This window comes from Pipistrellus hanaki, assembly GCF_964339955.1.
Source record: "Pipistrellus hanaki genome assembly, chromosome: 16".
In the NCBI taxonomy this organism is placed as follows: Eukaryota; Metazoa; Chordata; class Mammalia; order Chiroptera; family Vespertilionidae; genus Pipistrellus; species Pipistrellus hanaki.
The window spans coordinates 10,915,239-10,930,700 of record NC_140518.1 but is presented as its reverse complement, the minus strand read 5'-3'; the positions used below and the strand labels follow the sequence as shown (position 1 = coordinate 10,930,700).

The 15,462-nt window shown below is 61.1% G+C and overlaps 1 protein-coding gene across 13 annotated transcripts in view; it reads right to left on the bottom strand.

The window, feature by feature from the left end:
• Positions 1-1,904: 1,904 nt before the first annotated feature.
• Positions 1,905-15,462, bottom strand: part of CACNA1G (calcium voltage-gated channel subunit alpha1 G) — a 65,633-nt gene continuing 52,075 nt past the window's right edge. For 4 of the 13 annotated variants that reach the window (XM_084863369.1, XM_084863364.1, XM_084863370.1 and 1 more), the window contains 12 exons: positions 15,100-15,251; positions 14,008-14,117; positions 11,916-12,049; positions 11,540-11,610; positions 11,322-11,400; positions 11,107-11,228; positions 10,170-10,505; positions 9,343-9,486; positions 7,201-7,338; positions 5,383-5,545; positions 4,913-5,082; positions 1,905-3,456 (listed from right to left, as the gene is read on the bottom strand). In XM_084863369.1, the coding sequence (XP_084719495.1) occupies positions 2,725-3,456; positions 4,913-5,082; positions 5,383-5,545; positions 7,201-7,338; positions 9,343-9,486; positions 10,170-10,505; positions 11,107-11,228; positions 11,322-11,400; positions 11,540-11,610; positions 11,916-12,049; positions 14,008-14,117; positions 15,100-15,251 (2,351 nt within the window). In that variant the 3' untranslated portion in view covers positions 1,905-2,724. The remainder of the gene's footprint in view (positions 3,457-4,912; positions 5,083-5,382; positions 5,546-7,200; positions 7,339-9,342; positions 9,487-10,169; positions 10,506-11,106; positions 11,229-11,321; positions 11,401-11,539; positions 11,611-11,915; positions 12,050-14,007; positions 14,118-15,099; positions 15,252-15,462) is intronic. The other 9 variants (XM_084863366.1, XM_084863365.1, XM_084863368.1 and 6 more) reach the window with 3 other exon arrangements.

Genomic DNA, 15,462 nt, shown 5'->3' with positions numbered 1-15,462 from the left:
TGGAGGGGACAGGGTGGCCGCTCTGCTCTCTGGCTTAATCGTGACCCAGAATCCTCCAACTGTTAGAGGCCCCAGACCCCCCTTCCCATAATCCCCAGCCTCACTAAGGAATAGACAGCTACGGAATTCTACAAAAATATAAAAGCTTCATCTGCAAGCCTAGGTCACAAAACTCTAGGAATTTTGTACAATTTGGCTAAAAAAAAAAAAAAAAAAGGCAGCTTCTATGAGCACCCTCCCCCCTTCCCCACCCGAGGAGGACAGAGGAAATAGAATCTGACATTATTGCAGGTTTTTGGGTCAGACTCCAAGAGAATCAGACCAGGCGTTTGCTTTAAGGAGTGGTATCGTTTCTGCCCAGGTTAGGAAAACACCAAGTTGGAAAAAGCATCTTGGTTCGTCACCCAGCCGTCTGGCACACCCCCAAGGCCCCCCTGGTCCCAGGTTCAGATGGGGAGGAGCTGGGAGTGAGAGCTGCCAGCTGCTGTTGACGGTTCCTGGAGTTGGAAGGAGAAGGACTGGGGTTGGGTGGCTAGCAGGGAACAGGCTGGTTGAGCCTAACCTGGGGCCTGTGGCGCCACCTCTGGGCACCAGGGTTTCAGATCAGAGACTATTGCCCCCGGTAGCACCAGAAAGGAGGTTCTGGGCTAGCCCCTCCTCCTCTCTCTTTCTTGCTGTCCTCCCTTCCCCTCCCTCCTCTGCTTGCTCCCACTGGGCAGGCAGCAGCAGGCAGTATGAACCCTTGTGGGCACTCACTCATCAGCCCCGGGGGCCAGCTCCCCACGCAGCCTGGCTTCCCGACCTACCAATTCCACTGGACACCTGGCCCTGTTCCCCTCCACCTCGGGAGACAGCAGCCCTCTGTTTATATAGCTCAGTTCCGTCACCTGTCCTGATGGGCTTGTGCCCACATGGGTCAGTGACTCCCGCAACGGAAGCCCAAACCCCGGCTGCAGAGGTCGCCCTGTGGAAGCTGGGAAAGGAAGACCCAGAGGCCCCGCCCCGCCCCCACCAGCCCCAGGATGGGATCTCAGCAGCTGAAGCTGCCTCTCCCAGCCTCCATCGGCCCCATCAACCAAAACAGCTTCATTATGCCAATTTCCAGCTTTCAGTGCGAGGCTGAGAGCTGTCAGCAGAAATAAGAGTTAATCTGGAGTTACATTCACAGAGCTGTTCGGCTCCGAGGAAGCAGCGATAAAGCTCTGATGGAAGCCAGAGTGGGTCCTGCCTGCCCAGCCTCCCCCCACGCAGAGGGGCGGCTTCTCCCGGGAGGTCAGGCTGGGAGGTTGCAGCCTCCAGGGAGAGGCATTTGGGTTCTCTTTGCCTCAGACATGAACAAATACATATATACTCATATACACACACACACACACTCACAGACATTCACTCCTATATGTACACTCTTACATATCATACACACACACACACACACACACATCCGCTTATACACACTCATATACATAAACACTCATAATACACTCATACCACTTATACATACACACACACACACAAATACACACTCACACACATCTGCTTATACACACTCATATACATAAACACTCATAATACACTCATACCACTTATACACACACACACACACACACACACTCATACACACACTCATACACACACTCACACACATCCGCTTATACACACTCATATACATAAACACTCATAATACACTCATACCACTTATACATACACACACACACACACAAATACACACTCACACACATCCGCTTATACACACTCATATACATAAACACTCATACCACTTATACATACACACACCCTCACACACTCATACACAATCATACACACACATGTGTGCGCACACACACACACATAAGCAAAGGCAGCGTTGATCCCTTCCCTCCCACGGCCCACTCCCCGCCTCCAGGAATCTCTCCCCACTGCCATCTGGAAATGCCTCTCTATGCCTTGTGCTTTTTTACTCTGGACCGTGATTAACTTTATTTTGGAAAATTACTTTATTATATAGATATAGATATATAGATATAGATATGTATGTACGTATATATATATAAAAAGGTTTCATTTCATTTGTAAAATCGTATTTTTTTTCTCTCTTTTTCTTTTTTCTTTTTTTTTTTTTTCCTACAGAAAATGATGACGAGGTTCAAGGAGAAAATAAGTTACATTACAGTTTCCAAAATGGTCCTGGCTCTCCGCTGCAGATGGGTCACCACCGTCAGGGCTGTGATGCACTCGCCGTCCCAGCTTGTGCTTTTTGCAAGAAGAGGGGGATATAACTAGACGGGTTATTTTAGGTTAAAATAGCCGGGACAGACGCCTTCGCCTCAAAAATATTCTGAGACAACATGAAAGTAGAAGGAAACAAGTCTCTTCAGTCACAAAAGGCCGTACATCCCGCATATTACTAGATTCAATTAATTTAATAAAATAGAATATACACAGAGATTCTGCACAAACGTATTGCTTTCTCCCAGCAGCTCCTGGTGTCGGGCTCCTCAGCGGCACCGGCTTCTCCTCCTGCCGGGAGCCGGGGTGGGCAGGGCTGCTGCTTCCCACTCGCTGGACGTCCGGCTTCTGCCCGAGCCCAGCGCCACAGAGGGAGGGAGGGAGGGCGGGCGCCTCCTGGGTGTCCACACGGAACGTCTGTGGGGACGATAGCCCAAGAGGAGGAGCTAGGATTTGGCACCCAGTGGAGAAAGGTGAGAGGGAGGGAGGGTGGGGCAGGACTCAGGGGTCCAGGTCTGCTGGGGCGGCCGGTGACCCGGAGACACCCAGCGTGTCTTTCTTTGGGGAGGGCGAGGCAGCCATGCTGTCAGGGGGGCCGGAGGCCGAGAGATCCTTGACGTCGCTGGACGGAGCCCTCCTCCGGAGGCAGATGCCAGGGCTGGGTGGGGGCCGAGCGCCCTGGCCCTGGGGGGGGTCTATAGAGATACTGGGCGGGCTGAGTTTTTTCTTGGGCCGGACCCCAGGCCCCCCGAGAGGGTGCCCCGCGAGGCCGGAGGGGCCGGGGTCCAGGTGGGGCTGGGAGCCGCTGTCCAGGCAGCTGACGGCGATGGAGTGCCGCCTCTGCTCCTCCAGCCAGGACGCGGGCCGGCGCCCGCAGCTCTGCGCCTCCACGCTGTAGCACTTCTTCAGGTCCCGCGGGGACGGGGGCGCCTCCTGGCCGCCCGCCGGGGGGAGGCCTCCGGAGACCCAGCTCAGCTCCGTGTCCAGCTCCAAGCTGCTCCTGGTCTCCAGCGGGCTTTGGCCCCAGGTGGGCTCTGGGCCCGGGCAGGGGGCTGGCGAGGGCGTGTGCTTCAAGGTCTTGCTCTGGCCGCAGGGATGCTGCGCAGGGCTGCTTAGCCGGCCCCAGAAGGAGGAGGTCCGGGCCAGAGGCGGGGAGGGCCCGCTGGCCTCTGACAGCAGGTCCTCCCTGCTGCCGAGGCCCTGGACGTCCAGGGAATCGGTCCTTATTGCTGCCTGTATGGGGTGGGGGGAGGGCTCAGCCTGGGGGCTTCCTCTTCCCCGTTAGCTGTTCCTCCCGGCAAGCCAGAGCGCCCCCTCCTCCCCGTCCAGGCGGCTGCAGGACCACCCTAAGCAAAGGGTCCTGCATTCGCTCTTGTTTAAGGTGACCAGCCGTCCCGCTTTTGGCGGGACAGTCCCGATTTCTAACAATTTGTCCCGCGTCCCGCGGCGTTTTAAAAAAGTCCCGATTTTTCCAAAAACACTGCGGGACGCGGGACAAATTGTTAAGAATCGGGACTGTCCCGCCAAAAGCTGGACGTCTGGTCACCTTACTCTTGTTGAGAGGTACATGTGCATTGGGCCCTCTCGCCACTGCCCCCCTCCGCGTCTCCCCCAGGCCTGCCATTCCCAGCCCCTGGGACCCAAGGAGGCACTGGGCCAGCTCTGCTCCCTCATGCCTCCCCGAAACACCCTCAACTCCATGGGCTCCGGTCCTCTGGGATGTACAGCTCGACCACCTCTGCCCTCCCATAAAACACACCCCTTCCTCGTCTTTGCTCCCTGCTGCCCCAGGCCCCCAACCATCTCAGCCGTGACCCATCCCTGCAGAGATCTGACAGAGTACAGTCTGCTGTCACACCCTGCGCTCCGGAGGGCGGGGCTGTCTCATTTGTCTGTCTCCCCGGGCCTGGCACATAGGGACTGCTCAGGGACTATCTACACAGGATGGATGGGGACCGTGCCTGTTCCCCCAGTGGGTGGGCTTGAGCAGATGCTCACGTGGCCACGCTCAGACCTAAGGACACACACCGCATGGGCTGTGGGCTTGTGGCTGGAGAACACACAAGCCTCGCCTCTGCTCTGGGCCCCTGGAGTGTGGCCTCCACAAGGCGGGCCCCGGGCTCGGCCAAAGATGCGGACCCCTAGAATGTGCCTCGTGCCCAGCCGGTGTGGCTCAGCGGTTGAGCGTCGACCTATGAACCAGGAGGTCCCAGTTCGAGACCCAGTCAGGGCTCATGCCCTGAGCTGTGGGCTCCATCCCCAGGAGGGGGTGTGCAGGAGGCAGCCGATCAATGATTCTCTCTCATCCTTGATGGATGTTTCTACCTTTCTTTCTGTCTCTCTTCCTTGCTGAAATCAATAAAAATATTTAAAAAAAACAAACAAAACAAAACTGTGCCTCCTGCCCCTTAGCTAGGATAGAAATACAGAGAACGGGAGGCAGCTCTGGGTCGGGAAGAGGGAGTCAGAAGCCTGGGCCTCCTCCGGCCTCCAGGCTTCCTCAGTGAAACAGGGAGGGGGCCAATGCTTGGTCTGGCCTTGTGTCCTGTGCCTGGCTGGCCTGTCCCTGGCTCACAGCCAGCGTTTGCCGGGAGAAGGGAAGAGGCCACCCTGGTCAACGCCAACAGCCGAGGACTCCCGGCGGAGAGGCTGGCCCCCGGGCCCATCCCACCTCTCCACTCCTGCTTACCTGGCGCCTCAGGGGCCTCTGAGCCAGAGGGGAGCGGCCTGGCGGGGGCAGTTTGGGGATGGCGCCCCACGTGGGAGGGCCGTGGGGCTGGAGCAGATGGGGCGCATCTTTGGGAAGCTGCAGGATGTAGCTGGTGTCTGCTGGCTGGGAGTGAACGGACAAGACGGAGCCTGCGGGGGGGCGGGAGGACAGGGGAAGGAGGACAGAGAAGAGCTGAAGGGCCCGCCAGTCTGGCTCCCACCGGAGGCCCCTCCCTTCCTCTCTCCGTTCCCGCATCAGGGCCTCCACCTTCCCACAGAACCCTCACCCCCTTCGAAAGCCACCTCCCACAGGCAGGGGCTGGGGGCTCCTCAGAAGTAGGAGGGGGCCCCTCTTTGGCTGCCTCAGTTTCCCCCCAGGTAAGGACTGAGCCTGGTCAAGGATGGGGGCCCCCAGTGAGAGCCATGCTGGCTCGCCCCGGGCCCTGGTACCTGACTGAGCTTTGGGGAACCCCCAGCTCCTGTGACCCGGGGAGCCCTCGGCAGTGCTTCTGTCCCGGCACATGTAGCTGTCGTTGGGCAGAGAGTGCGTGCGGCTGACCCCGGACTTCCGCACGGCCAGCAGGTCCGGCACCTCCCCCGGGCGGGGCCCCCTCTGCAAAAGAAGCCGGGGAGGGATGGGGCGGGAGAGGGGGCATCCCGATTGGGTAACTGAGGCAGCGATGGACAATAGAAGCCAAAAGCTCCCCACCCCTCGCCACCGCCCAGGCCCGGCCCCCATCCCTTCTCGGACAAGGTGGCGGTGGGATGAGTGGTGAGGCAGAGGGGCAGACACAGGAGGAGCCTCCACACACAGGGAGGAAGGGGGTGGCAGGAGGCCCCGGCCCCACAAAACCATCCACACTGTAACCCTTGGAGCCTCAGGGGGGGCGGGGGGAGGAGGGAAGTGGTGGTGGAGGGTGAGGCGGGGTCCAGAGGAGGGAGAGCAGCCCCCAGCCCCCAGCCTGGATTGAGCTCAAGGCCCCACGAGAGGGGCTGAAGGACCCCAGGGAGGGTGAAAGGCTAACAGCAGCCCGCAGTCCTCCCTGCTGGGCTGTGGGGGGACTGGGAACGGGGAGGACCCCCCAGTGAGCAGAAGACGTGGCAGCTGGGACTGCCTTCTGTGTCCCCACTGGTTTGTAAGGCGGCCTCAGCACCCAGTGCGGGCTCGGGCTGAGGTAACAGGCTGGATGGCCGATGAACACGGGGCTGTCACAGCTGGCTTCCCTGCTGTCTCCCTCTCCCCTTTAACCACACCGTGGGGTGTGCTGGGACCTCCCCAGTGGGGAGACTGGGCGTTAAGGTGGGTGTTTGGAATCTACTTCAAAGAAAGGCAGGGACCAGCCTTTGACCCCAGCCAGCGGGAGACACGGTGTGCTCCCAAGAAAAGTCTCCAACCCCCGCCCTCCCCCTCTCCCCCGTCCAGTCCCAGTTCTCAGGGAGGCTGCAGGGTCCCACACGGCCCAGCCGGTGTGCAGTCCACAGGCCTGGGGATGGCGGTGCTGAAGACAGTCTGGCTCTTTTGCTCCCCCATCTCAGTTCAGGTTCCACTTGTGCACCCACCCCAAGACCCCTAGGGGGCCCCAGCCTGTGGCCAGCACAGAGCCCTGCTGTGAGGAAGGGAGTCCCAGTCCCCTCTTAAGTCCCAGGAGGAAGGAGGGGGCTGCTCATGGTCAGAAGGGACCAGGGGTCGGGCAAGGGTGGAGAAGCTGTCAAAACACAAAGAAGTCCCCGGGACACAGGGACACACAGGGACACAGGGGGACACACAGGGACACAGGGACACACAGGGACAGTGACAGAGAAGACAGGACCCCCCTCCTCCCAGCCCCGGTGGAAAAGGGCAAGATGGTGGCAGCGGAAACGTGTCTCTTACCCACTACGTGATGTCAGATGGCGGGGGGGGGGGGGGAGGGAGGGGGGAAGGGACAGGTGGGAAAGGGGGTGCAGGGAGGAGGAGGGCTGGCTGGCACAGGGCTCCAAACCCGGAGGCTGGTTCTGCATCCTGATGCCACCTCTGTGTTGGGCTTCACTCCTGGGGGGTCTGGATCCACCCCTTCACAACGGTAGCCCCTGGGCCTTTCTGGGGGAGGCCCCGATTTCACATGATCTAATTTCTTTGTCCACAGTGGGGGACCCAGAGACCTAACAAAGCCTGGGGCACTAAGTGCCTGCGGTTATAGGGCTCTGACGGGGGGACGGGGACCTGGAGCCCGGCAGCCAGCCCAGCCCCCCGGGAGGCTGGGGAGCAGCGAGGGGCTGTGCATGTACATTATTGCTCTCCGGGGCACTAAGTAAGAGTGTGAGAGTGTCATCAGGCAAAGAGTCATCCGTCAGAGCTAGAGAGCAGGACGGTTCAGACACAATCTCTGACGTCAGAGACAGAGCCTCCATCTCAGCTAGAGGGATCTAGACAGGGAGAGAGATGATCAGGCGTGAGAAACCGGGACGGAGGGCACGCACGCACACGCATGCAGCGCACACGCACATACACAGAGCCCCTCTGTCCCCCTTTCCACGAAGCACAGGGAAAAGAGGCCTCCTTTCTCTCTCCCCGCCGGCTTCACCGTCACCCCCCCCCCCCAACCCCCACTCTGATCGGAGAGGCTGCGGCAGGCACCAAAGAGCCAGGGCAAACACTGACAAAAGCAGGAGACACAGGAACGTATTCTAAAGATCCCCCGGAGCCTAACAGCAACCCCACCCCCCGGGAGCGGGGTGGGGGGAGGGCTTTACTTTCATGAGGATTGGGGGAAGCGCGGGGGGAGGGGGGGGAGCAGAAAGGCCAGTGCCTCTGCTCTCAGCACAGACAGCGGCGGCATGGGGGGTGCTGGGGACAAAGCCGCCAATCTGATGCCTGCTCTCTGCCTGTTCTCTGCACTTCCAAAGGCCCGGCAGGACTTGGCCTGCTCTGGATTCTGGCTTCTCCCCTCCCGGCCTCCTCCGCCTGCTGGCATGGCAGCTGCCTCTCCAGCTTGGGCTCCCCTCTGGCCGGCCTGCACTGGGCACACCTGGCTGGGCCGCCACACCACGGCTGTCTCACCTGCAACCTGCTTTGAAGGATGTCAGTGCCTACAGGACCCTGAGGGGTAGAGGGGCCACCTCACCCCTGGCAGCAGATGCCACCTGGCTGCCCTGACCCCTTCTCCTCGCACCCTCTTCTCTCTCAGCACCTGTCCCCTGGGCCTCCTCCAGGCGGGGCCTCAGGAAGGGCTGGCGCTCCCTCTGCTCACTGGGGGTCTTGGCCAGGTTCAGGTCCCTAGAGCCTCTCGGAGACCCCGGTGGCCAGCCCCTTCCCCTGGGAGGACCACCGGACATTCCTCTGGATCCGGATGCAGGTGTCTCAGACCCTGGGACCCGCCTGCCCCCCCTTCACCCAACAGGGCCGGTGGGACTCGAGGCTTTTCAGTCTCCAGCTGACACCTGTTTCCTTGCCTACGCTCCAGGTCTACCGCAGCCCCTAGCCTAGGAGGGGGGTGGGGAGGGGGGTTACGGGGGGAGAAGAAGACCCCAGAAAGCGGAAGATCCACGCCTAGACAGGCCTGGGGGAGCAAAGCCTGTGGCCCTGTGGGAAGGGGCTGGCCTGGAGGAGGAAGCCGAGCCGTAGTCACACCCACGTCCCTGAATCCGCTCCCCGCCGGAGCCCTCCGTCCTTCCTCAGGACCAGGTCAGCATCCACCGGCTCCTGCCCGCACCCGTCATGCCCCGGGGGTCCCATGGCTTAAAAAGCCTCCACACGGAGGACAGAGGGTGGCTGGTGGGTTCAGAGGAGGAAGACTGTGGACTAAGCCTGTCCCTCGTGGGTCCCCTTGCCGCCTGCTCTGCGCCCAGAGGCTTCTCTCCCTGGGGCCTGGCACCTCACCTCCTCCACGCTCCACACCCCGCCTCCACCCATCCTCTCCCTCAGAAGTCCCGTCTCAGCCCCCTTCCCTTCCAGCGAGGGGGTCTAGAGCTTCATCTCAGGGAGGGACACCTGGGTGCCTCCTGCCAAGCCCAAAGCTCAGCTGAGGCCCCCGGGCCGCTCCTCCTCCAGCCGCAGGGCACGCCCCACCTCCCCAGAAGCAGGCACAGCACGGCACAGCACGACCCTCGTGGGTCCCCTTGCCGCCTGCTCTGCGCCCAGAGGCTTCTCTCCCTGGGGCCTGGCACCTCACCTCCTCCACGCTCCACACCCCGCCTCCACCCATCCTCTCCCTCAGAAGTCCCGTCTCAGCCCCCTTCCCTTCCAGCGAGGGGGTCTAGAGCTTCATCTCAGGGAGGGACACCTGGGTGCCTCCTGCCAAGCCCAAAGCTCAGCTGAGGCACCCGGGCCGCTCCTCCCCAGCCGCAGGGCACGCCCCACCTCCCCAGAAGCAGGCACAGCACGGCACAGCTCGCAGGGCAGGGAGGGAGGCACAGTGCGGGCACAGTAACCTGTGGGTCGGAGCCGCCCGGGCTGCTGGCCGGAGGGAAGGCAAAGGGCTGGCCCTCTGGGCCCGCCAGCTCGTCCATCAGCTTCAGCTCCCCCTCCAGGGAGCTCTGGATCAGCAGGGATATGGTGTCAAACATCTGTCTGTCCTGGGAAGGACCAGCCCATAGGGGGAGCCGGAGAGTCAGGGAACGGGGTTCAGAGGGGCAGTGAGGGGGAAGTGTGGTGGCAGGGGATTGGCCAGAGACACAGATGGAAAGAGAGGAGGACACACACACACACACACACACACACACACACACGTGGGCACACACAACAACAAAGAGCCAGAGGAAGAGGAGGGAAGGGGAATGTGGGGAAGAGAGAGGGTTGGGGAGAGGAAGGGGAGATGGGAGATGGAAGATAAGAGCCCACAGGGAGAGGGAGGAGGAAAGAGGAGATTGGGGGAAAGGTTTGAGAGATGGAACCAGGCAGGTTGAGGGTGGGAGGGAAAGAGGTTTGGTAATCGGGCAAGGGTAAGAAAGAAACAGGAAGGAAACAGAAAACTTAGCCTTGAACCTGAGAGCCAGGAAGGGGAGGCCAGGCCGGCGGAGGCTCAGGGGTGAGAGAGCCAGCAGCTGGTGGTGCTGGGCAGTGAGTGTGGGCTGCCATCGCCAGGGATGGACAGGGGACTGCTGGTCCCTCCACATCCAGGCGGGAGCAGCAGGAGGGCCGGGGAGCCCTTGGGTCCCTGTGCTGCCCACACCCTGTGTACCACCCACTGAGCCACTGGCCCCCCGCCCCCCGGTCCCCGTCCCCACACCCCCTCTCGCAGGTGAGGACGGGTGCTCACCGTGGGGTGCTCCAGGGAGTAGCGAGAGGAGGCTGCTCCGGCGTGCGGGGCCCCGGGCTTGGGGCTGTCGGGGCCCTCGACCCCGGGCCAGAGGAAGGGGCTGCCCAGCGGCGAGCGGGGCTGCGGGCTGAGCGGCTTCATCTCCAGCTCCAGCTCGGCCTCCAGCTCGGCCTCCTCCTTGGCCTCCTTGTTGCTCTCCTCCAGGTGCTTCATCAGCACGGCGATCACCACGTTCACCAGCACGAACTGGGCCGTCAGCACGAAGGACACGAAGTAGATGGGGGAGATGACCGTGTTGTAGCAGGTGGACTCCTGGTCGCAGTCTCGGAGGGTGTCCTGGGCGGGGGCGGGGGCGGGCAGAGGGGTGAGGCCGGGCGGACAGCGGAGGGAGCTGTCACCGGTGTCACAGAGCATGAAGGAGGAGACGGAAGGGCAGGGGAGGGACCCACTGTGTGGGGGGGATGAGGAGGGGTGGGGGGGGAGGAGGAATGGGGCAGGGGAGCGTTAGACACTGGCCTGGGAAGCGTGAGTCAGAACATGACCCGGGGAGAGGGAGGTGTGGTGTCCCGGCATTGGGGGGGTGGGATAGCAGGGCATGTGCTTTTATTTTTATTTATTTATTTATTTTAAAAAATATATTTTATTGATTTTCTACAGAGAGGTAGGGAGAGAGATAGAGAGCTAGAAACGTCGATGAGAGAGAAACATCGACCAGCTGCCTCTTGCACACCCGCAACCAAGGTACATGCCCTTGACCGGAATCGAACCTGGGACCCTTCAGTCCGCAGACCGACGCTCTATCCACTGAGCCAAACCGGTTTCCACAGAGCACGTGCTTTTAGTCACATCTCGCCAAGGAATCTTGGCTCAAGATGTAGGGCTTGTCTTTCGGGGCCCAAGCCGGCCCTGGGGGTGCCCCGCGGAGGGCTGCTCTCACCTTCATAATGCCGTTCCAGTTGTCCCCCGTGGAGACCCGGAAGAGGGTCAGAAAGGCCATGCCAAAGTTCCGGAAGGTGGCATGCCGGCCCAGGCCCTCACAGGGGTGAGTCTCGTCACACTCTGGAGCCGGGAAGGGGGGAGAGAGGCCCGAGTTAGCCCAGGAGGCCTGGGGTCCCCCGGCCCGGCTCCCCCACCCTCCCCGCCCCAACTCACCCAGGTCTCCAAAAAGCTCCACGCCCAGAGCTGCAAAGATGAAAAACAACAACATGAAGAGAAGTCCCAGGTTCCCCACCTGGAAAAGAGGAAAAGAAATGGAAAAGGTGCCGCTGGGTCTCCCCGCCAGCTTCCCCGAGGGCCCCCCTTACCCCCGCCCCTCAGAGAGCGCCTCCCGCCCGAGAGGACCCCTCCCACCGGCCCCTCCTCCCGGCTACCTGGGGCAGGGCCTGCATCACCGTGTCCAGCAGTGCCCGCATGCCCACGGCCATCTTCAGCAGCTTTAGCACTGCAGAAAGGACAGAGTCGTGAGCAGGCCCCTCGGAGTCCCAGGTCACGTGGCTGGTGGGGCCGCGGCCAGCGCCGGGGCGGGCAGGGTGCCTGGCCCCAGCGAGCCAGGCTGACATGGGTCCACTGCCACCCTCAGCCCAGCCCCACCGTCCCCTTTGGCGGAGGCCGGGAGAAATACCCACAATCCCACGGGAACCCACAGCTACCCAGGCCCTGGCCAGCACCCGAGCCGACCCCTGGAATCTCCCCACCAGGGCCGGTCACCCAGGGAGGGGAGTGTGTGGGCAGGCAGCTGGCACTGACCTCGGGCGATGCGCAGCACCCTCATGATGCGGATGATGGTGGGGTTGATGGGCAGCGAGGCGTTGACCTCGATCTCCTCCAGCGTGATGCCCATGATGGACAGCAGCACGATGGCCAGGTCCAGCTGGTTCCACCTGGAATCCAGGACACAGACCCCTGAGTGTGTGTGTGTGTGTGTGTGGGGGGGGGGGCTCTGAGGAGGAGAAGGAGGCAGTTTGGGCTCCAGAAAGGAGGGTGGAGGTCGCCTGTCTATGTCACGTGGCCAGTCCAGTCGGTGGCACAGGCAGGGCTAGGACTTCAGCTTGAGGGCCTCTGCTCTTCACTGTCATCCATTTGCTGTTTCATTTAGCGCTTACATGCTGTTTGCTATGTGCCAAGCACTGTTCTAAGGGCTTTATAAACAGGAACGCTTTACGGCTCTGTGGTATGGACATGGTACCGCCCATTTTACAGATGAGGAAATGGAGGCACAGAGACTTTAAGGAACTTACCCAAGGCCACCAGTTTCTAAGTGGCAGAGCCAGGATTCAGATCTGGTCCAGGCAGCCTGGCTCCCGCTCTCCGCTCTTAAGCCCCAGTCTAGGCCACACTGATTTCCAGCTGCCCCTGCCCCCCAGTTCCCTTCAAGTCAAGTTCCCTTCCTTCTAGACTCTAGGTCCTCCCCTACTCCCAAACCCTCCTGTCACCTGTCCCCTTCCCCTGTCACCTGTCCCCTTCCCCCCTGTCACCTGTCCCCGTCCCCTGTCCCCTTCCCCCCTGTCAGCTGTCCCCTGTCCCCTTCCCCTGTCACCTGTCCCCTTCCCCCCTGTCAGCTGTCCCCTGTCCCCTTCCCCCCTGTCACCTGTCTCCTTCCCCCCTGTCACCTGTCCCCTTCCCCCCTGTCACCTGTCCCCTTCCCCTGTCCCCTTCCCCTGTCACCTGTCCCCCTCCCCCTGTCACCTGTCCCCTTCCCTTGTCACCTGTCCCCTTCCCCCCTGTCACCTGTCCCCTTCCCCCCTGTCACCTGTCCCCTTCCCCCCTGTCATCTGTCCCCTGTCCCCTTCCCCTGTCACCTGCCCCCTTCCCCTCTCTGACACCTGTCTCCTTCCCCCCTGTCACCTGCCCCCTTCCCCTCTCTGACACCTGTCTCCTTCCCCCCTGTCACCTGTCCCCTTCCCCTCTCTATCACCTGCCCCCTTCCCCTCTCTGACACCTGTCTCCTTCCCCCCTGTCACCTGTCCCCTTCCCCTCTCTATCACCTGCCCCCTTCCCCTCTCTGACACCTGTCTCCTTCCCCCGTCACCTGTCCCCTTCCCCTCTCTATCACCTGCCCCCTCCCCCTCTCTGACACCTGTCCCCTTCCCCTGTCACCTGTCCCCTTCCCCTCTCTGTCACCTGTCCCCTTCCCCCTGTCACCTGTCCCCTTCCCCTCTCTGTCACCTGCCCCCTTCCCCTCTCTGACACCTGTCCCCTTCCCCTGTCACCTGTCCCCTTCCCCTCTCTGTCACCTGTCCCCTTCCCCCCTGTCACCTGTCCCCTTCCCCTCTCTGTCATCTGCCCCCTCCCCCTCTCTGACACCTGTCCCTTCCCCTGTCACCTGTCCCCTTCCCCTCTCTGTCACCTGTCCCCTTCCCCTCTCTGTCACCTGCCCCCTGTCACCTTCCCCCCTGTCACCTGTCCCCTTCCCCTCTCTGTCACCTGTCCCCTTCCCCTCTCTGTCACCTGTTCCCTTCCCCTCTCTGTCACCTGTCCCCTTCCCCTGTCACCTGTCCCCTTCCCCTCTGTCAGCTGTCCCCTGTTCCCTTCCCCTGTCACCTGTCCCCTTCCCCTCTCTGTCACCTGTTCCCTTCCCCCTGTCACCTGTCCCCTTCCCCTGTCACCTGTCCCCTTCCCCTCTCTGTCACCTGTTCCCTTCCCCTGTCACCTTCCCCTCTGTCACCTGTCCCCTTCCCCTGTCTCCTGTCTCCTTCCCCCCTGTCACCTGTCCCCTTCCCCTCTGTCACCTGTCCCCTTCCCCTCTGTCACCTGTCCCCTTCCCCTGTCACCTGTCTCCTTCCCCCCTGTCACCTGTCTCCTTCCCCCCTGTCACCTGTCCCCTTCCCCTCTCTGTCACCTGTCCTGGAAGAACCGACGGAAGCCAAAGGCCACGAGTTTGAAGACTGACTCCAAGACGAAGATGATGGTGAAGATGTAGTTGCAGATCTTCAGAGCCTCGTCCAGGATCTGGCAGGGATGGGGCACGACGGATAAGGCCAGGGGTGATACCTGCTGTCCCCCGCACCCGCCAATCACACCTCCCAGATCTGGGTGACAGGGGCATCTGAGAGGACCTTTCTTCCCTGTTCGCGCCATGTTGGCTGACCACTGCTTTTTGCTCTCGGACAGGGCAGGGTCCCCATTCTCATGCATCACCCAAACCCCGTGCTAAAGGATCTCTGAGGGACGGTGAGGAGCCCCCGTGACAAATGTGCGGGAAGGCAGAGAAGGGAAGAACTGGAAGGGGCCTTGGGAGTTACCAGTTCAATGTTCCTATTTTACAGATGGGGAAACTGAGGCCAGGAGGGCAGCCATGAAAGCTGACGCGAGGAGTGGCACGATCGTTGGTGAGTTTGGGGGCTGGGCATTCAATAGAATCCACACTCCAGAGGGGCTGGCACTGGTCTATCTTCTTTTAAAATTTATTTTATTTTTGTTAATCCTCACTCAAGGGTATTTTTTCCATTGATTTTTTTTTTTAGAGAGAGTGGGAGAGACAGAGAGGGAAACAGAGAAACATGAATGTGAAAGAGACACTATCAATTGGTTGCTTCCTACACATGTCCCAACTGGAACTGGGGATCGAACCCGAGACCCTTCTGTGCCTGGGCCAATGCTCTAACCACGTAGCAACACCGGCTAGGCTAGGGCCAGTCTGCCTTCTCTACCCCCCCAGGCTCAGAGCTCAGCACAGGGCAGGCACTCAGTCCCTGTGTGCTGGGTGAAGAAGTCAGGTCCTCTACTTTCAAGCTGTGTGGCCTTGGTCAAATCAATGAACCTCTCTGAGGCTCAGTGTCCTCACCTATTAAACTGAGATGAGACCCGCCTCCCGGGGTGGAGAGAGGGGTACAGGATGAACCCATGCAGAGCGCCCAGCTCAGGCGTGGCGGGTCTCACCCGTGGCCCACAGCAGGAGGCGGGGCCCGCACGGCCGGCCCCTCACTCCTACCTGGGGCTGCTGGTAGTGCTCCATGGCCATGGTGACCACGTTCAGCCCGATGACGCCGGTGATAAAGAGGTCCAGGTAGTGGCTGGTGCAGAAGTTGTGGACGAGGAGCCGGAAGCGGGAGTAGTCCGAGTAGTAGGGTTTGCACTGGGCTTCTGGTGGGGCCAGGAGGAGAGCAGAGCGGCCGTGGGGCCCTGGTCCTTGCGGCCCCTCCGCCCACAGTCCCTCATAGCTGCCAGCTTCTAATGCCCCTAATGCCCGAGCCGAAACATTCCAGGGTCATCCGCACCCTCACCCTCCGTCTACTTCCTTTTCGGGGAACGGGGGAGCTCTCTCGGCATCGCCCCTCCAAGCGTCTGTGCTACT